At 37.2% G+C, this 23846-nt stretch overlaps 1 protein-coding gene across 1 annotated transcript in view; it reads left to right on the forward strand.

The window, feature by feature from the left end:
* Positions 1–23846, forward strand: part of ABCB5 (ATP binding cassette subfamily B member 5) — a 129568-nt gene that overhangs the window by 71446 nt on the left and 34276 nt on the right. Inside the window, exons 16-19 of the mRNA XM_008978731.5 lie at positions 1421–1564; positions 2872–2976; positions 3105–3182; positions 7784–7867. Coding sequence (XP_008976979.3) covers positions 1421–1564; positions 2872–2976; positions 3105–3182; positions 7784–7867 — 411 coding nt within the window. The remainder of the gene's footprint in view (positions 1–1420; positions 1565–2871; positions 2977–3104; positions 3183–7783; positions 7868–23846) is intronic.

Consider the following 23846-nt stretch of genomic DNA (forward strand, 5'->3'; position numbering starts at 1 on the left):
CTAAACCTTAATCTCCTTACCAAATAAGGTAATTTTGTAATGCACTTAGTTCCATGCTCAGTGCCTGATAGTTAGTGTGCAACTTTTTAAATTTTTGTACATTCTTTTGAACAGTGACCTAACTGAAATGTTGTGCCCTTTTTGATGATGAGCGTTAGAAAACTTCAGCAGGAAAGATGATGGATACAATCAAATTATTAAGTAATCCAATATAAATGTGGGTTAGCCACCCTGAAAATGGACTTTAAAGGCATCAGAATTTCAAAGTTCTGTTGTCCAAACAACAGTCTGCATTATAGTGGCCACACTGAGAATAGAACGAGAATTATAAACTATTTTATAGTCTTTCTTGAAGAATTCTCTGGTTATTAGGTCCATAAATGTCATTATTTTAAGAGTGAATGCCATGAGGAAGTTTTAATGAATGAAATACCAAGGAATTCACTGTCTACTTTCCTACGCAGAATAATTACTCACCACAAAGCTGTTTAGAAGAATTTTTAAGATTCTGAAATACACTACTTATTGCAGACAAGAGCAAAGAGAGATCGTTATCGTATTATTTATCCTCTGACCACTGTGACCACTACCTCCCCTTGTCACCTTCCACGTATCCTAGGAAGGGCTGGCAGACCCAGAATGACTACTTGCATTGTGCTTTCTCTGTATAAAACCTGAAATTTTGTGTAATATAATCCTTCCTCTGTAATAACATCAGAAACAGCAATGACTGCTAGCATTTATTGGGTGTTTATTGTTTGCAAATACAGTGAGTCGCAAATGTACTGAATAAAGCTTAATTGTATAAACAATCCTACAAGATAGGAACTGATACCACTCCCCTTGGAAAAATAAGGAGACAGTCTTGGTGAGTTTAAATAATGTGCTCAGATATTGCAATATTTTGCTTGTAAATAAGAACTCCAAAACAAGCCAAGGTATTAGGAAAATGTTTTTGTAAATACATCTTGAAACTTTCCAACTTTCAAGTTTGAGATCGTAATGAAACTTTTACCTTCTGCATTTTCTTTTCTTAGCTTCTGCCTAGATTTTTTTCGTATCCTGTAGTACAATATTCCATCCAGTTTAACAAGAGTAAAGAAAAATACACCTGCCATTTCTTTTGTGACCCTTAACAATTACATATGAGTTAATTGTACTTTTTAAATTATAGCAACTGAGTGAAATGCCAAAAAGTGATATTGCACAAATAGTCACTTGTGGCAAATCTTCTTTTATTTTATGCTTTAGGGTCATCGTTAATAATACGGGCAGTGAATTTTTTAAGAAAAATATTTTCTACTCTGCTGTCGGTTATATTTGATGTTATACATTATAATTCTGTTTATGATGGGCTAACTTCCCTAGATTCTGTTATGCACACAAACTGGCATTTTTAACCAACATATTTTATTTTTAGATAAGTCTTCCTGAAGTCTCTCTATTAAAAATTTTAAAGTTAAACAAGCCTGAATGGCCTTTTGTGGTTCTGGGGACATTGGCTTCTGTTCTAAATGGAACTGTTCATCCAGTATTTTCCATCATCTTTGCAAAAATTATAACCGTAAGTAAAACAAATTTGCTAATACTTTCAGCAATTTAAAGAAAGTATGACCTGAGAGAACAAGCTTGTATCAGTCTAAACCACAAGGGGAAAATTGGGACTTTTAGTGGGCCGCCCCTAGTGTGGAGTCCATGATAGGAAGGTTAATTAATGGCTAATTAAAGGTTAATTAATCTCCTGGGAAGGAGATAAGCCAGCATCTCTTGTAAAGTGTGTGGCCGGGCCTTGTTGACTGGGCAATCAGTGAAGAAATTGCTTTGTTTTCTAATTTTGACTCCAGTGCTGGATCAGCATTCCAAAACACTGAAGAAATAAAATAGGCAAATACAACTACTTTCCTTTCAATTAGTGGGTATAGTTGCAATTTCTTTTCTTACCAGCCAGCTCAGGGAGAAGAAATAATAAGAGTCTGGGATTTTGCTAAAGGACTCAGGGCAATTGGTGTGTTTAAGGATCTTACAAGATCTATGCTTACTCTTCAATGTTAATTAAAGTTCTAGCCTGGAACTTCAGTCTCCCTAATTTGCACAGCTATACTTTATCAGTATAAATGCCTGTGTATGTATGTTACTAATTTTTAAGAAAAATTCTGGGGGCACATTAAAAAGCCTCACCTTGCAGGTACTACTTAACTAGAAGAATGCTAAGAAACTTGAGTGATCAAAAATTATTCAAAATAATAATTCAAGCAAACTGGTGGTTTCTTGGGAAATATACTGTGATAATAATAGCAGATAGGTGACTCATTTTTCAGATCTCATATTTACATAGTTTAAGAGAATTAAAAGCAAGTTATTTTTTATCATAGATAATGTATGCAGATGATAGCATCATGGTGCACTTTTTTCCACAGAAATGTGTGTATAGTTTTATTGTTATGTTGAAATTTATTTTAAGCTGGGTGCAATGGCTCACGCCTGTAATCCCAGCATTTTGGGAGGCGGAGGCAGCCGGATCACTTGAGGTCAAGAGCTTGAGACCAGCCTGCCCAATATAGTGAAACCTCATCTCTATTAAAAACATAAAAATTAGCCGGGTGTGGTGGTGCACGCCTGTAATCCCAGCTACTCGGGAGGCTGAGGCATGAGAATCACTTGAACCTGGTAGGCAGAGGTTGCATTGAGCCAAGACTGAGATGGCAACACTGCACTCCAGCCTGGGCGACAGAGCAAGATTCTGTCTCATAAAAGAGAAAAAAAAAAAAAAAAGAAATGTATTTTAAAACTCCTGATATACAGAAATTTTCACTTTTTCTGTTTCTTTTATATTTTCCTCCAAACACCTGATAAAAATCTGTTCCTTTTCAGATGTTTGGAAATAATGATAAAACCACATTAAAGCATGATGCAGAAATTTATTCCATGATATTCGTCATTTTGGGTGTTATTTGCTTTGTCAGTTATTTCATGCAGGTAAGCTTTTAATAAACAAGCCTGAGCATGATTACTTTTTGTTGCCATTCTTTCTATTTGAGTTAAAAATATATCAACTAGATGTTACAAAGGAAAAGAACATGGATTTTTGTTTGTTTGCTTTTCAGGGATTATTTTATGGCAGAGCAGGGGAAATTTTAACGATGAGATTAAGACACTTGGCCTTCAAAGCCATGTTATATCAGGTCAGTGATAAGTTGAATTTTTTTTATTTTATTTAAAATTTATTGTAAAACATTCTAGCTTTAATTCTGTCTCAAGTCAATTTTTGACATAATCTTTCTTTGAAAGCACACTCTTTTTGTTCTAAGCAGCAAAAATCTGATGTCAGAAGTCTTATATTTTTCTAAAAGAAGCAAGTCCAAAAGTGTGACGTTAAAAAAATACAGCTGATAGAAAAGAATGTAGGATCTGCTCATTGTTCCTTGCATTCATCTTGACAAATCTTTCTTTTAATGAATGACGTAGTGTTCTGGGATCAGAATGGAAGGCCAAATTAAAAAGGAGAAGTAAGAGCTACCATATCATGGGAATGTATCTGAAAAGAAGTTGTTAATTTCTCTGGTTCTAATTCATGTGCATAGCTTAAGTTTTTTGACTCTACACTTCTTAAAGCAGCCAGTCTCTCTGCCTTTATCAGAAGAGTCCTGAACTCAGATAACATCGGTCTAGCTGCCAGGTCTGCCTGCCTCATGCAGATGATCAGTCCCTGCTGTGAAATAACTAAAAATAGGTGGATCAAGTAGTAATCTTGAGAAGTGAGTCTTGGGGGCAAATGGAAGGAATGTCTCAGACTGGCACCTCTAAAATTCTTTCACGAGGCTAAAATGTATTGGGTTACCCTGAAAGCCAGTAATCATTAGTAGCCCTTCACCTCACTTTCTGTCACAAAAGCTCACCAGGCAGGAGCAAATAGCTTCCTGCCAAGGTGATTTCTTTTCAGAAATAGAGTTACTGTCACTCCAACTGAGTCGTCAAAACCCATTTTTAAGTCTTATGACTTTTAGGAGCAGTGCTCTGAAGGCTGCCGTGCAACAACTGTACTCTTAGGGAGCTACAAGACACAAAACGGAGAGAAGCAAGTCGGAGGTTTCCCACGGCAACACCGTGCTCTAAAGCAATGGGTGACCTTACACCTTCTGTTCAAAAAGGTCCCATTTCTGCTTCTTGTTCCACATTTGGAGACACTCCTTAATCCAGAAAAACAAAAGTCTACTTGTAGGATCATAAATCAATTTGATGCCAGCACATACCTCTCATGTTAAAGTTGTATATTATTATTTTTTAATTTATGAATACTTTATGTCTTTACTGCAAATATTCCAAGAAATAAGTTGAGACTTTAATTAATTCTGTATTTCACATTTGTTGACTATTTCTGCTCATTTTTGTTTTTCTTTAAATTTATCTTTTTCCCTGTTCAAATAAATTTATTTTAAATTTCTAGAAACTTTTGAAAATGTTTCCTGAATGCCTAGATGTTTGTTTTTATACAGAAGAATATAAATTTTAATTTTTCCAAGCATACTTTGAACTTCCTTTCTGTTCATGGAATGCTTTTAGTGGAAGAATTTCAAAGCCATGAGACAGTTTAATGAGAGAAACTGTGGTTAATCTAGTATTTTGATGGTTAATACTGGACATTAATCCTCTGTCTAGCATTAGCCATGTGAATATTAGGACTGTAACATTTTTAGATACAGTAGCTTCTGCTAATAAGGATGCTTCAAACTATAAGCCATAAACTCTGGGTTTTAAAATATCATGTACATACTCACAAAGACTTGCACAGAAAGTCTATGCCACTTAGCACATGTTATTAAATATCCCCATAAGTTAAGTTGTTTGTTTTCCTTCTTCATCCTTCAGCACTCTTTTTGATTCTTAGCTTTACCTTTTAAAATTGGAGAAAAAGAAGACTAGTATATTTAGCCCTTTCTTTGTAAGCATCTTCACAGTTTTGCTGTCTATAGTAAGGGAAGCCCCTAGTGTGCAGTTTTATCTAACTCTTATTACCTGATTTTTGTCCTAAGATAAGACTTTTTAAAATTTAACAACCGTGCTCAGACTTGCAGTGCTTTTTATAACCATTGTGAAACCTCATTTGAGGTAGAGGTATGTATAGAAACAGGTGTGTGTAGGTATAAAATCCATATTTTATGTGATTACTTTAGATTCTTCCTGTTGAAAAGAATGTTCTAAGTGTTGCTGACTTCAGTCACTGAATAATTCATCGTTCATTGTGTTTCAAAGTTAAGTTTACAATTCTTAATGATAAATAATTACCTATAGAGCTATTGAGTTTTTGAACATGTAAGAAGTTTATTTTCCCCATTTCCCTCTAAATTAGATTGGCTAAGGCTTCTTGGGGTTCTTTAAATTATGATAGCATTGATGGTGATCACTAAGGGGCTTCAAAATTTACCTAAGCTAATTCCAAAAGGATTTGAGGTAATGAGTCCTGGAGCATGAGAAACAGGTCATGAAACTCAGCTGTAATTCTTCAGTCAGATGGCAGGCCGAACAAAATAATTGATTAAGAACTTAAATAATCTGTACAACAAACCCCCATGACACAAGTTTACCTGTATCACAAACCTACACATGTACTCTTCAACTTGAAAGTTTAAAAAAAAAAGTTTTTAACAAAAAATATCCATTGAGGCTAACTAAACAATTAGTATTACATATAATGGATTTTTTTTTTTTTTTTTTTTTTTTTCCTGAGACAGAGTCTCGCTCTGTCGCCCAGGCTGGACTGCAATGGCGTGATCTCGGCTCACTGCAAGCTCCACCTCCAGGGTTCACGCCATTCTCATGCCTCAGCCTCCTGAGTAGCTGGGACTACAGGCACCCACCACCACGCCTGGCTAATTTTTTTTTTTTTTTTTTTTTTTGTATTTTTAGTGGAGATGGGATTTCACCATGTTAGCCAAGATGGTCTCGATCTCCTGACCTCGTGATCCACCCATCTTGGCCTCCCTAAATGTTTTCATATATATTGCCTATGCTGGAAAACAATCCCTGGAGTACACAATTGCTGTCTTGCCAAAAAGCAATTTCAGACATCTTGCCAACTGAACATCAGATAATGACTAAGATTAATCACATATGTACTTATTCATGGTGGTTTACAGCAAGTTACTATAGAATCAGGAATGTAATATTCAATAATAAATTCTTTTCATATTTTTTACTTTATACTGTATCTAAAAATGATCTGTGCATTCCATGTCATGTTGAAATCTAGAACCAATTAGAAAATACATAAAATATCTAAATTTTGGAGAGAGAGTACACAATAAAAAGCAGGTGATGTCTTTCAGTTCAGCAGTGCTGTGTTTATTATTGTTGCTGCTGTGTATTCACAGTATGTTAGGCTCTTGCCTGGGATTGTGCTTTCAAAGTGGCTACTGTCCGGTGCAGACTGTAATCTCCATAGGATGCTCTTTGGGCATCTAGGACCCGAAGCTCATGGAGACACCTTCCCAACACAGTGGCTCAGGGTGGTGCTATCATGCCTGGCTCCTACCATATTCCTCCATAAAAGTTTTCATCTAACATATGATGTGCGTGATTAAGGCACAGCCCTCAACCTGCTATGCCTTTGTTTTGCCTGTTACCTGGGCCTCAGAGCCCTGGCTGGGTTGCAGTAAGCCAAGATTTTTTTTGTTCTTTACTCACTAAAAATAAACCATCTTTCAGAGACAGTTTCCACATGGTTTTAATCTACAAGAGATATAAGTGGTTCCAGTGAGTGTGAGGAAACATTCAATAGCTATAAGAGGAAATCAGAATTCCTCAGGCTGAGAAGCACTAAGATGTGCTGTCTCCATTTGCTGTTGAAAATAAAATTGGTTATTACATTATACTTTTATTGCTTGTAATTTTGACCTGACTCCTTCTTTAGATTGCATACCTCTTAACTTCAGGAGTTTCACAGCCTTCTGCCCTTTTAGCTTCTCACAACGCCCATTGCTGTAAGTTCTAGGAGGTAATGTGAAGCGTCAGGGAAAATCTTTATTATATGGCCCCTAAAGAGAAAGAGATAGACTTTTTATCATTAGTTAGTTTAGGTAGAAAGTTTTGAAGATATTTCTAAATTGTGTTGTTTATTGCCTTACTTTTTTTTTTTTTTTTTTTTTTTTTTGGTGAGACAGGGTCTCACTCTGGCATCCGAGCTGGAGTGCAGTGGTGTAATCTCAGCTCACTGAAACCTCTGCTTCCCAGGCTCAAGCAATCCTCCCCACCTCAGCCTCCCAAGTAGCTGGGACCACAGGTGCACACCACCATGCCCAGCTAATGTTTGTGTTTTTTGTAAAGACAGAGTTTTGCCATGTTGGCCAGGCTGGTCTCGACCCCCTAGACTCAATCCTCCCACCTTGGCCTTCCAAAGTGTTGGAATTACAGGTGTGAGCCACCGCTCTGGCCTTCATCGCCTTACTTTTGAATTATGTCTGCTTTTCACAAATGACTTATGGAATAAAACTACAAATCACTTGATGGTTTAAAATGACCATTTTAATTCAACATTGATTATTATACTATATGTGGTGATGAGTAATGAGTCCAAGCTCTTGGGCTTAAGTTCTTCAGTTTATATATAAATATAGATCTTCATGAAAAAATAAGCAAAAGTCATTCAATCCATAGTATTTTATAGGAATTAAGTACCTGTGAGTGAGGAGGCAGGTAAATGTTTTCTGATTTACAGCAGAAAAATCACAAGTCAGATAAAAAAAAAAATGATTTTTGACAACCATATGTTAATTCTCCTTTTCTCTAGGATATTGCCTGGTTTGATGAAAAGGAAAACAGCACGGGAGGCTTGACAACAATATTAGCCATAGATATAGCACAAATTCAAGGAGTATGTATATTGTTTTTATTGTAAATGATGTATGTATGTGGTGTGCACACATGCAATGCACACGTGTCTGTGCATATATGTGAGCTGTGCTGAGATGACCCACATCATTAAGGAGGCCAGGTAAGTCTCATGGTTAACAGGTAACTCTCAGTGAAAGATGAAAGGAAGACTTTCCGTTCTGGATATTTTTAACCAAAAATAGAGAATATTTAGTACCTGTAATAGGACAACTAGAGGACTAAAGAAGAGACCAAGAATAAGTTAGAAAAAAGAGCTCCGAATTAAATAGTTAGATAAGGAAAAGTAACGAAATGAAAACACACACACTTTGAGTTTTAATATAAGAAAAAGGTTTAGTTTTTCCTTCCCCCAGAAAATAAGATTTTAGTTAAAATAATGTCTAACAATTCAGAGTCATGTGTGCATCAGAAATGATTCTGTACTACTTGTTATACAAGTTAAAAAGAATTGTGTAATCATGACCAGTAATATGCATAACCAAGATATTTATATATATTCATAATTAGTGATGGAATGACCAGCATAATATGTATCAAAGTCATGCTTAAACAGGTGTGGGGAGTAGAGGAGTATAGAAGAGGTAAGTAATAATTTGTTAGTTTTCTTTTAATTATTTTAACAAAATTCACCTTTGTACAACAAATGGGATCTTAACTGAGAAAAGCAGCAGAAAACAAGGTTTCCTACTTTAAACTGAAGTAAAATAAAGCTTTCTATTTCTGTTAAAATAAAAATTCTAGTAGAGTTATAGGCTTTCCTTTTTCCTTATCATGCATTTGGGAGAAAAGGAAAATGTCAATAATTCACTTCTGAATAACAGAAAAATCTTACAAGTATTTATTCTGTTTAGGAATACTGAGATGTTGCTTGAAGCTTTGTTAGCAGAGCAACAAACTGTCAACTAAAGCAACCCATCAGAATTGTATGTTTCTTTTAGAGATTATTTCCACAGGATATGGCAACCATTCTAAGTCGTTTTTTTTTTTAACTTTTGCAAGACCTCTTTGTTTAATATACATCGGCAAGATTGGATTTATATTATCAGAAAATAGAATAAGTGGGTTACAGTTGTGAATATTCACAAGCATTCATTTTGGTTTACAAAGCTAATTTTATGATGGAGAAAGAGCTCGAGAGGAAAGGGGGCATCTTCATCTCTTCCTGAAATTCATTTTGTTCATTTTGAAGGCAAGGTTCTAGAATTTTGTTAGATAGTATTTAGATTTTAAAATAGGGCTGAGGAGTTCAATTTTACTGGCATACTTGAAAAGATGGTGGATAGAATTTCAGTTAATAATCAAATAATGGATATAGCATTAACCTCCGTAGCACAATATAATTATCTGATTAACTTCTGAGTTTAGGAATTCCATGGTATACTACTCCAGGCAGAAATATCAATCCCTATAATTCCATTTGAATTCCCACTCCACAAAATTTGCTATTTTTTCTTTACTGTGTTAATGTTTGTCTCTTACTACTTATCTTTCAAATCTTTTCGGAATCTTTTGAGTGAAACAGGCATTCTTACCAGCAGCTATATTAATATGTGAGACATTTCTTTTAGCAGATATTTGCTTCAACTGAAAAACCAAATTATACTGAAAGACCCAACATTACTGTCCTTACATTTATTAATTGTTACTAATAAATAGTATTGTCCCTGAGGGAAATTACTGGGAATAGTTGTCAACCTGATTATAAGCACCTGACTAATATCATTTCATCACTTGAAACTTTATTGTTGCAGTTATTAAGTGCTGGTCTCACAATAACGTCTAGACAAGTCAAATCTTTTTTATTAGAACTAGTAGCTAGAGAATAAATGGTTGGAATCCTGATGAAAGATTTTAAAGTTGCCAAATTTAAAAAGTAAAACAAGGGGTAAACTGTCCCAGGTTGCAAATGGAGTCAGTAAAACTCTCATGCTGATCAGTAGTGGGATAGCACCTGTGAAGAGCCGCTGTAGTCCAGCCTGGACAACATAGTGAGACTCCATCTCTATATTTTAAAAAATCTAATTTTAAAAATTAAATTAATGAATAAAACAACCGAAGAAAGATTTCAGGAGTGAGACTGTGTCTAATAAAATGTAATTTATAAAAACTCTTACTTTGCCTTATAAAGATGGATTCATATTCAATTTCAATGGACAGTTTTTCTATGAAAGGAAGAGTTGTTTACCAATCTTATTTGTCCACAAATGAATTCTTCCTCACAAGGACACTGTAGCATAAAGATGAGCTAGGAAATAATAATTTGGGGGTCATATTTCCTATCATATTGACTTAAATAAGTCATACTCCATCTCAATTTCTTCATTATGTAATTTCAGTTACATTTTATTCTATCAAACATATTAGAATGAATGTTCATAAAATAGCTCCTTAATAATAACAAATCTTAGTTTGAAACCTTTAACTCATGACTGTAAAGGTATTCCTCTGGCCATTTTTTAAAGCTTTGATATTTTGAAAGTCATGATAAAAACATGCTAGTGAAATAGAGTCATAGGACAACATGATTCCTAGATAGTTGTCTGAATACAACCAATTTAACTGATACTGTTTTAGCCCAAGGGAATAGCCTATTGCCAGTACATCTGTCAACAGACTATTTTCTGTGTAATATGTGCTTTAATTAAAGCTAAAAGCCATTTTAGATTCTTTTGGAAACTCAATTCTATAAAATTACAAGGTATTATTTCTGTACATTTTGGCGATCTCTTTTCATCAACCAAAAGTCTTATTTCATTTTTGTCCACAAGAAAGTGTGTTATTGACACCACAGTGTGCATTTGATATACCACAGACACATCCAATGCTAGAACCTAGAACTCTTCTCATCAGAGCTGTAATATGTTGCCCAAATAAATCGTAAACATTTATTTCACGTATTAATTCCAAAAGCCCAGTGAGTTTACTAGTTAGAACTAAGATATTATTACCTGGACAATGGTAACCTCATTTCTTTTTCTTTTTTTTTTTTTTTTTTTTTTTTTTGAGACGGGGTCTCGCTCTCGCCCAGGCTGGAATGCAGTGGCGCAATCTCGGCTCACTGCAAGCTCCGCCTCCCAGGTTCACGCCATTCTCCTGCCTCAGCCTCCCGAATAGCTGGGACTACAGGCGCCTGCCACCATGCCCAGCTAATTTTTTTGTATTTTTAGTAGAGACGGGGTTTCACCATGTTAGCCAGGATGGTCTCGATCTCCTGACCTCGTGATCCGCCCGCCTCGGCCTCCCAAAGTGCTGGATTACAGGCGTGAGCCACCGCGCCCAGCGGTAACCTCATTTCTTGATTTAACTTTTTGACATGGGAAGTGTATAAAACAATTTGACATTACTTTTGATTCAAACAATGTTGTCATAGAAATGACTTTTCCACAGCATAAGGTTGGCGTATAATTGCTGTTTTGTCTTGCAGTTTTAGGTTGAATTAAGAAAGATAATCAAAACTACAGCAGAAGCTAATATCCAGAGGCATTTAGTATTTGATAATAGTGGTTAAGGACGGCTCTTTTAAAAAAAAGTTTTCAAGCCAGGTGCAGTGGCTCACATCAGTAATCCCAGCAATTCAGGAGGCCAAGGCAGGAGGATCGCTGGAGCCTGGGAGGTCAAGGCTGCAGTGAGCCATAATTGTCCTACTGCACTGTAGCCTGGGTGACAAAGTGAGATCTTGTCTGAAAAAAAATTTTTTTTCAATCTTGGCCTTGAATTCATAATATTGCAAAAAACTTTACCACTGCTAAGCCATCAAACTGCTGAGTGGTAAGGTAAGTCAAAAATTTCCCTTGACAAAAACTCACAAAAATGAAGATGGTTACGTTTACAAGAGCAAATGAACTTAACCATTTACACTACTGGTCCAATAATGCCTGATAAATTCAATTACTTCCCACAAAATATATGCTGACAAATAATAATAATAAATAACCGTAGGCTTTAAACACTTTACATTTTCACAAGCTTTGTAAATTTGTCCAACCAAGGCTTGTTTTCTGCTGTACAGATATTTTAACCATCAGTTGTAATGTATCTTAGTAGATTCTACTTCGGATTGTACTTATTTTTTTTCCTCAACTTCTTTGAAAATATTCTCAGCAGTACTTGTTCCACAGAAACTATTTATAGTGCCTAACTTTTCACTTACTTCAAATTCAACGTTGGCTCCTCAAAAAACCAGCAACTGAGCAGTGTCAGTAACATATGTCAACTCATCAAGATCCAGGAAAAACTACTCAAAATAATCTACCTTATTTTTTAATTGACTGTGGATGTCACTCTCAATGTCTGTAACTATGAGCAACTGTTCTCACCAAATGGCAGCCTTATATAAGTTATGCAGTCTGAACACATTTCTTCCACTGCTACAATCAAACATGATATAATTAACTCACAATCCATAAATGACTTTCTTTGCTTGGCCAATGAATAAGCCACTTAAAAATTTACTTTGGTTTCATTCTCATTTTCATATTTTAGTTTTGCGAAGAAATTCTGCTAAGACAAGATATTTTGTTTTATATTTTCTAGTTTTCTGAATGCTGCTTTCCTGTAAGTGGGGAATATTGCGATGAGTGTTCAGTCTGCTAATGTTGACATATTTTGTATTTTTCAGCACTATTTAGTGTCATAGCATAAAAAACACAATGCTGTGGCATCTAATTTGAATACAAAATAACTCACAGCCCACCGTTCCTTAAAAACATGGCATTGAAAGTCCACATTTCTCTTATTTTCTGTTTTGAGATGATGGGTATGCAATGGTATTTTTAAAAACTAGGATAAAGTGTAACAGTACAGCAAAACTCAACATGCTCTCAAATTCTAACCACTGAGATTTGTAGCACGCTGAGCAGCAGGGTAAAGTGATGAGGGTGGCACATATGGTTTCTCTAGCAGCTACCATCACTATAACCTAAGACAGCCTAAACAATAGGTAAACATGACAGTCAGCCAGTTCGTTAAGGTAAGGCTGGGCAAGGTGGCTCACACCTGTAATCGCAGCACTCTGGGAGGACAAGGTGGGCGGATCACCTGAGGTGTTAGACACCAGGCTGGCCAACATGGTGAAACCCTGTCTCTACTCAAACCACAAAAATTAGCTGGGTGTGGTGGTGGGTGCCTGTAATCACAGCCACTCGGGAGGCTGAAGGAAGAGAATCGCTTGAACCCAGGAGGTGGAGGCCAAGATCATGCCACTGCACTCCAGCCTGGGTGACAGAGCAAGACTCTAAAAAAAAAAAGAAAAAAAATAGGTAGCCAGGGGCGGTGGCTCACGCCTGTAATCCCAGCACCTAGCACTTTGGGAGACCGAGGCGGGTGGATCACCCGAGGTCGGGAGTTCAAGACCAGCCTGGCCAACATGGTGAGACCGTCTCTCTACTAAAAATTAGGTGGGCGTGGTGGGGGGCATCTATAATCCCAGCTACTTGGGAGGCTGAGGCAGGAAAATCGTTTGAACCCGGGAGGCAGAGGTTGAGGTGAGCTGAGATCGTGCCATTGCACTCCAGCCTGGGCAACAAGAGTGAAACTCCGTCTCAAAAAAAAAAAAGGGGGGGGGCATGACTGTGTTTCAATAAAACTTTATTTACAGACACTGAAATTTCAATTGCATACCACTTTTACATGATGCAAAATATTATTCTTCTCTTGATTTTTTCCTAACCATTAAAAACATATAAAAAACATTCTTACCTTATGGACAATATAAAAGCAGATAGAGGGTCAGATTTGGCCTGTAATCTATAGTTTGTCAACCCACGCAATAAAAAATCCACAAAAGAACTTCAAGTGGCATTTTACAAAAGAAGAAATCCATGTGAACTATGCCTTTGTACTTTTATTCTATTTGTGTGTCTGTATTTAGAGTGTGATTCTCACAGGCAGCATATAAGTCTCTTTGAATATCTGAATGGGATATTCAGACCATTTTCATTTAATGTGGTTATCAAAATGATTAGGTTTAAGTCTCTCATTTTGCAATTTGCTCTTTATTCCATATGTTCTTTGCACAGTTTTCCTATTTTTCTGCCTTCTTTTGGATTAAAAATTTTTAGTGTTCTATTTCATCTCTTTTTGGAGGAGTAAGGAAAGTGATATTGCTAAGTATAATGTTTTGTTTTGTTATTCTAGTGGTTACTTTAGGCTTTATAGTACCCATCTTTAACTTATCACAGTCTACCTTCAAGCAATATGGATGTCAACTTACAGCGTAAGAAACTTAAAATAGTGCAGTACTTCCATTTTCCCCTCCAAATCTTTTGCTATTGTTGTCATACAGTCTCCTTCTATATATGTAATAAACCCATACTACATTGTAATTATTTTTGCTTAACAATCACCTTTTATTAAAGAATTTTAAATAAATATGTAAAGTCCTATGTATTTACTCATGTAGCTAACATTTCTGGTCTCTTCCTTCCTTATTCTAGGTACCTATTTCCATTGGTATCATTTTCCTTCTGCATCCAGGTCTTTTTTTCACCTTTCTTAAAGCATTAAGCTTGATAGTGACTAATTATTTCAGGTTTTTAATGCCTCAAAAGTCTTTATTTCACCTTAATTTTTTTGAAATATATTTCCACCAGTTATGAAATTTGAGGTTGACAGTTTTTTCTTTCCATTCTTTCTTTCTTTTTTTTTTTTTTGAGACACGGTCTCACTCTGTTATCCAGGCTGGAGTGCAGTGGTGTGATCACTACTCATTGCAGCCTTGACCTACCAGGCTCAGGTGATCCTCCCACTTCAGCCTCCTGAGTAGCTGGGACTCTGGGCACATGCCACCATGTCCAGTTAATTGTTTGTAGATACAGGGTTTCACCATGTTGCTCAAGCTACTCTCGAACTCCTGGGCTCAAGTGAGCTGCCCACCTCAGCCTCCTGAAGTGCTGGGATTAAGGGTGTGAGCCACTGCACCCAGCCCAGCCTGCCTGCCTTTCTTTCTCTCTTTCTTTTTCTTTCTTTCTTTCTTTCTTTCTTTCTTTCTTTCTTTCTTTCTTTCTTTCTTTCTTTTTCTTTCTTTCTTTCTCTTTCTTTCTTTCTTTCCTTCCTTCCTTCCTTCCTTCCTTTTTTTCTCTCTCTTTCTTTTTCTTTCTTTCTTTCAAGATATTGCTCAGCTGGGCACAGTGGCTCACGCCTGTAATCCCAGCACTTTGGGAGGCCAAGGCGGGTGGACCACGAGGTCAGGAGATCGAAACCATCCTGGCTAACACAGTGAAACCCCGTCTCTACTAAAAAACACAAAAACATTAGCCAGGCATGCTGGCAGGCACCTGTAGTCCCACTCCAGCCTGGGCGACACAGCAAGACGCCGTCAAAAAAAAAAAAAAAAAAAGACATTGAGATATTGCTCTACTGTCTTCTCGCTTGATTTTTTCAACGAAGAATTTGTCATTATCCTTATCTTTTTTCCTCTGAACATAATGTATATTTCTTCCTTTGCTTTTAAGATGCTCTCTTTATCACTCACTTTGAAATGTGATTGTGATGTTAAGATACTCTCTTTATCACTAACTTTGAAATGTGATTGTGATGGGTTTTGATATAGCTTCCTACTTATTTCTTATGCTTGAAGTTCACTGAAATTCTTAGATTTATGGGCTTATTACAGTTTTCACCAAATTTTAAATCTCTATTGACCATTATTTATCTAAGTATTTTTTTCTGTGTTTCTAGTCTCACCTCTCCTTCAAGGACTCTAATTCTACATATATTAGGCTGCCTGAAGTTTTACCACATCTCACCAATGCTTTGTTCCTTTTTTTTTCTGCATTTATTTTGAATAGTTTCTGTTGCCATGTCTTCAAAACCAATGATCTTTTCTTCTTCAATATTTAATCTGCTATTGATCCTATCATATATATTTTTCATCTCAGATATTATATTTTTTATTTTTAGAATTTTAATATGGACTTTTATATAGCTTCCTTATCTCTTAACTATTCTAATATGTAGTATATACATTGGTAGTAGCTTTTTAAATTGATAAGTAAAAGTTTTATATATTTAGGGTATAAAAATGATGTTTTATATATGTAGTCATTATGAAATGGATAAATTAAGCTGTTTAACATATGCATTATTTCACATACTTATTTTTTGTGCGGTGAGAACACTTAAATCTATTTTCTTGGTAATTTTCAAGTTTACAATACATTATTATTAATTATAGTTACCATGATATACAATAGATCTCTTAAACTTACTCCTCCTAATTGAAAATGTGTGTCCTTTTACCAACATCTTCTCAACCCCCTGAATCCCCATCTCCTAGAAACCATGATTTTACTCTCTGTCTCTATGAGTTTGGCTTTTTTAGATTCTACATATAAGTGAGATCATGTGGCATATCTAACATTTTGTCAGTTGTGGGTTGGTGTCCATGGATTCATTTTTATCCTTATCACAGGTCTTATTTTGCCAATTTGCATGCCTGGGAATTTTTTTTTTTTCCAGGCAGGGTCTCATTTTGTTACCCAGGCTCAAGTGCAGTGGCATGAACACAGTTCACTGTATCCTTGACTTGGGAGCAGGCTCAAGCAATCCTCCTGCCTCAGCTTTCCATGCAGCTGAAATGAGAGGTACATGGTACCACACTCAGCTAATTTTTTTAATTTTGTAGAGACAGGGTCTCACTGTGTTGTCCAGGCTGGTCTTGAACTCCTGAGTTCATGTGATCCTCCCACCTTAGCCTCCCAAAGTGCTGGGATTACAGGTGTGAGCCACCACGCCTAGCCCCCTTCCAGTTTCTGACTGGATGCTACACATTGTGAATTTATAATTTTTGGTGCTGGATATTTTTACATTTCTATAAATATTCTTGGGTTTTGTTGTGGAATACAGTTAAGTTACCTGGGAATAGTTTGATCTTTTTGGGTCTTGGTTTTAAGGTTTGTCAAGCAGGAGGGGAGCCTACTACAAAGGCAAAACCCTTCCACATACTCTACCTACGCCCTGTGCCTCAGAAGGTTTTCCAGTCTGGCTGCTGTTACCAGGCACTAATCCCAGTCCTGACATGTATGCACTACTCAGCTGAATACTCAAGAAGGACCCTCTGCAGATATCTCGATTTATCATTCTGTGAATCTCTCTCTTCTCTAGTATTCTATGCTGCAAACTCTAACTGACTTAGATTCCTGAGATTCTCGGCTTTGTCTGCTCAACTCAGAGTCTATTGGGCTCTTTGCACTGCCACCTGGAAACTCTTAAGGTAGTAAGCCAGAGCAACCACAGGGGTCACCTTGCTTGTTTGCCACCTCTGCCCGTGGTTGCCTTATGTTCAGTGTCTTGAAAACCACTGGTTCATGTATTTTGTCTATTTTTTGTTTGGTTTTAGATGAGAGGATAAATCCTTGTTACTCCGTCTTGGCGAGAAGCAGAAATCCTACCATATGGCATTTTATTTCTACAATTGCATACTCAGTTTCCTTCCTTTCATAATTTTCTTATCAAAGTGATATTCCCCACATCTAGCGTAGTACCTAAGACATAGTAGACACTCCATAAATAACTTATCTCAAGAATTAAACAAGACTTTTTGTTCTTAATTTCAAAAAAAAAAAAACCTGTATTTTTGTGCCTCTTGCTAAAGAATCTAAGAAAGTTTAATTAAATTTCTTCTGATTCCAGTTTTAAATTCTTTCCAGAGGTACACTATTTTTCTGGGTCTTTAAGGCCACATTCCATTTTCCTTCAATTCTTGTAGTACTCCTCAAGGCCAAGAGTCTCTTATTTTCTGTTTATTCTTCTTGGAACAGAAGAAATATATTCAGATCTTTCTCATTGTACCACCAACACCGAAAAGCAGGGTTTGTGGCTTGTTCTCGGTTGCACTGACTGAACATTTCAATAAGTTTGTGGTAATTTAAACTAAAATGAACTATAGAAAGGATATAATTCTATTTTCCAGCAGCAGATTAACACAAGAATGGAAAACCCAAGCTTATTAAGCAAGCAAAGATATGCAAGTACAAGCCACTTCGTAGAAAGTTCTTGTGTCCCAAACAAAAAACTCAAATAGAGAAGCCTGTCTCATCAAAAATCTGTCAAGTTCACTCTTGAATATTTTCAGAAATTAGGTTGGTGTGTATAGTCCTTAGACAAACTTTAAGTGACATGACTCTCAAATATTTGTCTAGTGTGGCTCTGTGAAGTATTTCTACTTCTTTCCCTAATATACTACCCGAGCTTATACATGAAAACTACAATGCTCAGCATGCTTTTTGTCTTTACTTTTCTTATTTTCTACCCCTTTTATTTATTTATTTTGAGACAGAGTCTCATTCTGTTGCCCAAGCTGGAGTGCAGTGGCGTGATCTCAACTCACTGCAACCTCCACCTCCCGGGTTCAGGTAATTCTTCTGCCTCAGCCTCTTAAGTTGCTGGATTACAGGTGCCTGCCATCATGCCCAGTTAATTTTTTTGTATTTTTAGCAGAAATGGAGTTTCACCATTGGCTAGGCTGGTTTTGAACTCCTGACCTCAGGTGATCCACCCGCCTCAGCCTCCCAAAGTGCTAGGATTACAGGTGTGAGCCACCGCGCACAGCCTCTACTCCTTACTTCATTTCCTTTTGCTTTAATGTCTAGAGCTGGAATGCGTGGTGTATGTGTGTGAAAGAGGGTCTCACTCTGTCACCCAAGTTAGAGTGCAGTTGCATGATCCTAGTTCACTGCAACCTCAAACTCTTGGGCTGAAGGGATGCTCCCGCCTCAGCCTCCCAAGTAGCTGGAAGTACAGGTGCACGCCACTGTGCCTGGCTAATTTTTTCATTTTTATGTAGAGACAGAGTCTTGCGTGGTTGCCTAGGGTGGTCTTGAACTCCTGGGCTCAAGTGATCCTCCCACTTGGGCCTCCCAAAGTGCTGGGATTATAAGTATGAGCCACCGCACCCAGCCTAGAGCGAGCTATAATCTTTTTTTTTTTTTGAGACAGTCTCTCTGTCACCCAGGCTGGAGTGCAGTGTCACTATCTCATCTCACTGCAACCTCTGCCTCCCGGGTTCAAGCGACTCTCCTGCCTCAGCCTCTCAATTAGCTGGGACTACAGGTGCCCACCACCACGCCCAGCTAATTTTTGTATTTTTAGTAGAGACGGGGTTTCACCACATTGGTCAGGCTGGTATCAAACTCCTGACCTCTGGTGATCCTCCCACCTCGGCCTGTAATCCCAAAGTGCTGGGATTACAGGTGTGAGCCACTGTGCCCAGCTGAACTATAATCTTTAAAGTTAATAGAACACAAACAACAGAAGGTAGTGAGGAATCAGGAACTATATTATGGTTACCTAATAGGAAATATCCAAACAGAAAAGAATAACTGCCCCGGTGGATATGTTTCATCCTTTCGACAATATAGATACTGTGCCAAGAATTGAAATCCAAAAAAGTAAAAATCATTGGCTTCAAAATATTAAAAGAAACTACCAAGTGGAAATTAATACATGTATCAAGGTCTACAAAACATAACCCCCTATCAAGTAATTGATGACAAGTAATTCTTGATAATATTTAGATAAAATAAATTTTATATTTAAAGAACAATGAATATCTTATTCTCAACAACACATAATTATAATTTTAAAAAATAGCTCCAATGATTGCACATCACAATATATATAAATTTTATGTAGCTATAGGAGCATTTAGTATTTTTGCACATCACAATATATACAAATTTTATGTAGCTGTAGGAGCATTTAGTATTTTTGCACATCACAATATATACAAATTTTATGTAGCTATAGGAGCATTTAGTATTTTTGCACATCACAATATATACAAATTTTATGTAGCTATAGGAGCATTTAGTATTTTTGCACATCACAATATATACAAATTTTATGTAGCTGTAGGAGCATTTAGTATTTTTGCACATCACAATATATACAAATTTTATGTAGCTGTAGGAGCATTTAGTATTTTTGCACATCACAATATATACAAATTTTATGTAGCTATAGGAGCATTTAGTATTTTTGCACATCACAATATATACAAATTTTATGTAGCTATAGGAGCATTTAGTATTTTTTTAGGAGCACTTTCCAGGAACCAAGGGCAAAGACCAATTTTTTTTTATTGTACCCCAGATTTTAAACACAGTACTTTAGTGGACATTTTAAGGGATAAACACAAAAGCATTACCATATAGTTTTCATGGACACACTTATATGCATTAATAAACATTAAAGATGAATTGTGGGGACATGTATTCAATTCAAAAGACCATAGTAAGGAGAGGAATGGGCCTGGAAAAGAGGAAAAGTTATTCTTAAGGTCAGCTTTACAGTAAGGAAAAGCAACAAAATTTGAAAACAGGAGCCCTTGTCATTTCCCTAGAAGAGAAACTGGACAATCTAGGAGTTCATTCAGAAAAGCAAAGTGGGTGAGGGCTGAACCCTACAGCCTGTTAGCAATACAGCTTTCCCTTGGGAATTCTAAAGAGTGCCGAACCCCAGCGCAGCCTTAGGGAATCATTTCCTTTTGCCATCTACTCGATTCCCCAGCGATCTCCTCCAGTCCCAAGGCTTAGATGGCCAGACACCTACCGACAAAGCCCAGGCTTACAAGCACGTACCCGACCTGAACGCCACACTCCAGACTGGTCTTCCCATCTGGAGCTTGAGATGACCCCGCACCAGGAGCATTTAGTATTTAAGGAAAGACATGGAAGGCCTCCAACAATGCCAAGAACTTAAGGTCCACAGCATCTCACCAGTTGTCTAGTCCACATGACTCTGAAATTTATGGTGGGGGTGGGAGGCAGAGGAGCAAGGACAGTGTGTTAGTCAGCTCGGGCTTCCATAACAAAGGACCACAGACTAGGAGGCTGCAACAACAGACATTCATTTCCTTACAGTTCTGGAAGCTAGAAGCCCAAGAACAAGATGTCCGCACGATTGGGTTTTACTCCGAGGGCCTTGGCTTGTAGTTGGCTGTCTTCTATGCGTCCTCACAGGATCTTCTCTGTGTATGCAGTGTCTGCTGTGTCCAGATTTCCTCTTTTTTTTTTTTTTTTTCTTTTGAGACAGACTTGCGCTCTGTCTCCCAGGCTGGAGTGCAGTGGCGTTATGTTGGCTCACTGCAACCTCCGCCTCCCGGGTTCAAGCGATTCTCCTGCCTCAGCGTCCTGAGTAGCTGGGATTACAGACACGCACCACCATGCCCGGCTAATTTATTTTTAGTAGAGGTGAGGTTTCACCATGTTGATTAGGCTGATCTCAGACTCCTGACCTCATGATCTGCCTGCCTCGGCCTCCCAAAGTGCTGGGGTTACAGGCGCGAGCCACCGCACCTGGCCCAAATTTCCTCTTCTTACAAGAATACCTATCAGGTTAGATTACAGCCTACCTTAAAGACTTCAGTTTAACTTAATTATCCCTGTATCTATAATTTATTTATTTATAATTACCTTATCTCCAAATACGGTAACATTCTTGTAACATTCTTTTTTTTTTTTTTTTTTTTTGAGACAGAGCCTCGCTCTGTCGCCCAGGCTGGAGTGCAGTGGCGCAATCTCGGCTCATTGCAAGCTCCACCTCCCGAGTTAACGCCATTCTCCTGCCTCAGCCTCCTGAGTAGCTGGGACTACAGGCGCCCGCCACCACACCTGGCTAATTTTTTCCTGTTTTTTTTTTTTTTTTTAGTAGAGACGGGGTTTCACCGTGTTAGCCAGGATGGTCTTGATCTCCGGACCTCGCGACCAGCCCGCCTCGGCCTCCCAACGTCCTGGGATTCCAGGCGTGAGCCACGGCGCCTGGCCCAAATACAGTAACATTCTGATAAACTGGAGGTTAGACCTAAACATATAAATGTAGGGTCGGAGGGACACAATTTAGCCTATAACATACATCAACATTTATCTCTTTTATCCTTAAACTTCCAGGGGATGAAGTGTAAGTCAGCATTATATGCCAGATGGCATCCCCATTTAGGCCCATGGTTCTTAGAGTTAGTGTATCATACCCTTAAACACTTAACCAGGCTACCTGTCCATCTTAGTTTTCAGTATTTCTTAGTTTTTTGAGTGTTTGCTGTTGTGTGTTTTTACTTTTTTGAAATTTCCTTAGATGTTTTAGTGAGAAATTGGAAAATGGTTGAGTCATCACCAGATACAGTCTTGAAACTGAAACCACAAAGTTTTTTAGGAATTAGGCAGAGCCCTGGGGGGGAGGGAGGATTTGTTATGGTTATTTTTTAATGAAGATGCTAATTTTTTTATAGTTTGGTGGAAATTGATGTAATCTTTTAGGGAAGCAATTTGGCAATACCCATCAAGAATGTAAGAGTATATACACCTTTTTAAATTTCTTCAGTGGTTTATAACCTGTTACTATAATCATTTATTTTGACTCAAATTATCCCAGATGCAGCCAGTGGAAGTCCCTTCAAGTTAGGAGAATTACACCTTTTAAGGTGTAATTCCAGTTAGAAATTTAACAATAGGGCATTTGAGTGTAAGTAGGTGTAAATGAGAACAAAGATTTTTCACAAAGATGTTCATTACATCTTTATTTTTAATAACGAAAGCAACCCAAATTGAAGGCAGCCCAAATATTTTTGGAGAATATTTAATGACTGCAGTATAATGTACAAGGATTAAATCAGGATACAAAACTGCATGCACGTAATAAACCACATCTGAATGTGTATAAGTATTTATGTCTAGAAGCATGTAGATTTTAACTTTATCTAAGCTTTTTCTAATGATCCTGTTTTCATGATCAGAGCAAAAAATATATTTCAAACTGTGGTCAATTCTGTCTTTCCAGGTAAATAGGGGCCCTCATTTTTTTTTTAATCCCAGCACTAAAGAACTTTATGTTTCAGCTAATTGCTTAAGTATCATACATCCCACTGAAAGATGATCCATAAGATGTGTAGTTCTTATAAAAGTTATAAAGATAATTCTACATATTTGAAGATATTTTAAAAATTTATTTTACCTCATACTATAATGTTTCCAACTCCTTTTCTATCTTGATATTGCCTCTTAGATCTTTACTGAGTGAAACCAATTTATAATGTGCAAAAATGGGAATGAGAGAAATCGTATCCAAAGTATACACTTTAATGAATATCCTTAATCATTCAACTCAACACTACTATGATAGAGTGGCTAAGAGTGCTGGCCTTCCGTCAGTGTGGGAAAGGGGTAGGGCTGGGGTTTGCAGCCCCGATATTATGACACCCAGTGTGGTGGCAGCCCCGTGCAGGGAAGCAGAGCCAGAGCAGGCTGAGGAGGGTGTTCGTGCAGGGAAGAGGCAGGAGACATGAGAGCAGATGGGTTACCCACGGAGAGATTAATCACATAGATCAATCTATTAAAGACAATGGGAGCCGGTTTTCTCCCTTGTGAAGAGGGGGATAACAAATATGGAAAAGGAGAAAACTGGAAATAACCTTACGATGTTGACTCGGGATTGGAGGTATTGATATGACTCATGAGTTTCAAGAAATATACAGAAACAAATATAGATGTAAATGTGTGTTTGTACCTATCAATACACACACACACACACACACATTCTCTAGTTTGACCACTGAATTCTAGTAATAATGAGTACAACCAGCACCATATCTTGACTGCTAAATAAAATTCTCCACTAAAAGAACCCAGGGATCTTTGGAGAAATGACTAATTCCAAAAGTAGGGCAGAGACAGTACAAGATGAAACTGGAAAATCATTTTGTGTCAGAAAGTAAGGACATATTCCAAAACTGATAGGTATATGTCAAAGGACAAAGCCAACGTGAAGGGACTTCCACTGGCTACATCTGGGATAATTTGAGTCAAAATAAATGATTATAGTAACAGGTTATAAACAACTGAAGAAATTTAAAAGTCATTAGTTCATACTACAATAAATAAGTTGAAAGTTTGATGAGAAATTGGATTTTGACATAGCTTCAAAGTGCCTCAAAACATTTATTAATTACAAAGGGAGAAAGAACAACT

This window comes from Pan paniscus, chromosome 6 (genome assembly GCF_029289425.2).
Source record: "Pan paniscus chromosome 6, NHGRI_mPanPan1-v2.0_pri, whole genome shotgun sequence".
NCBI classification, from domain to species: Eukaryota; Metazoa; Chordata; class Mammalia; order Primates; family Hominidae; genus Pan; species Pan paniscus.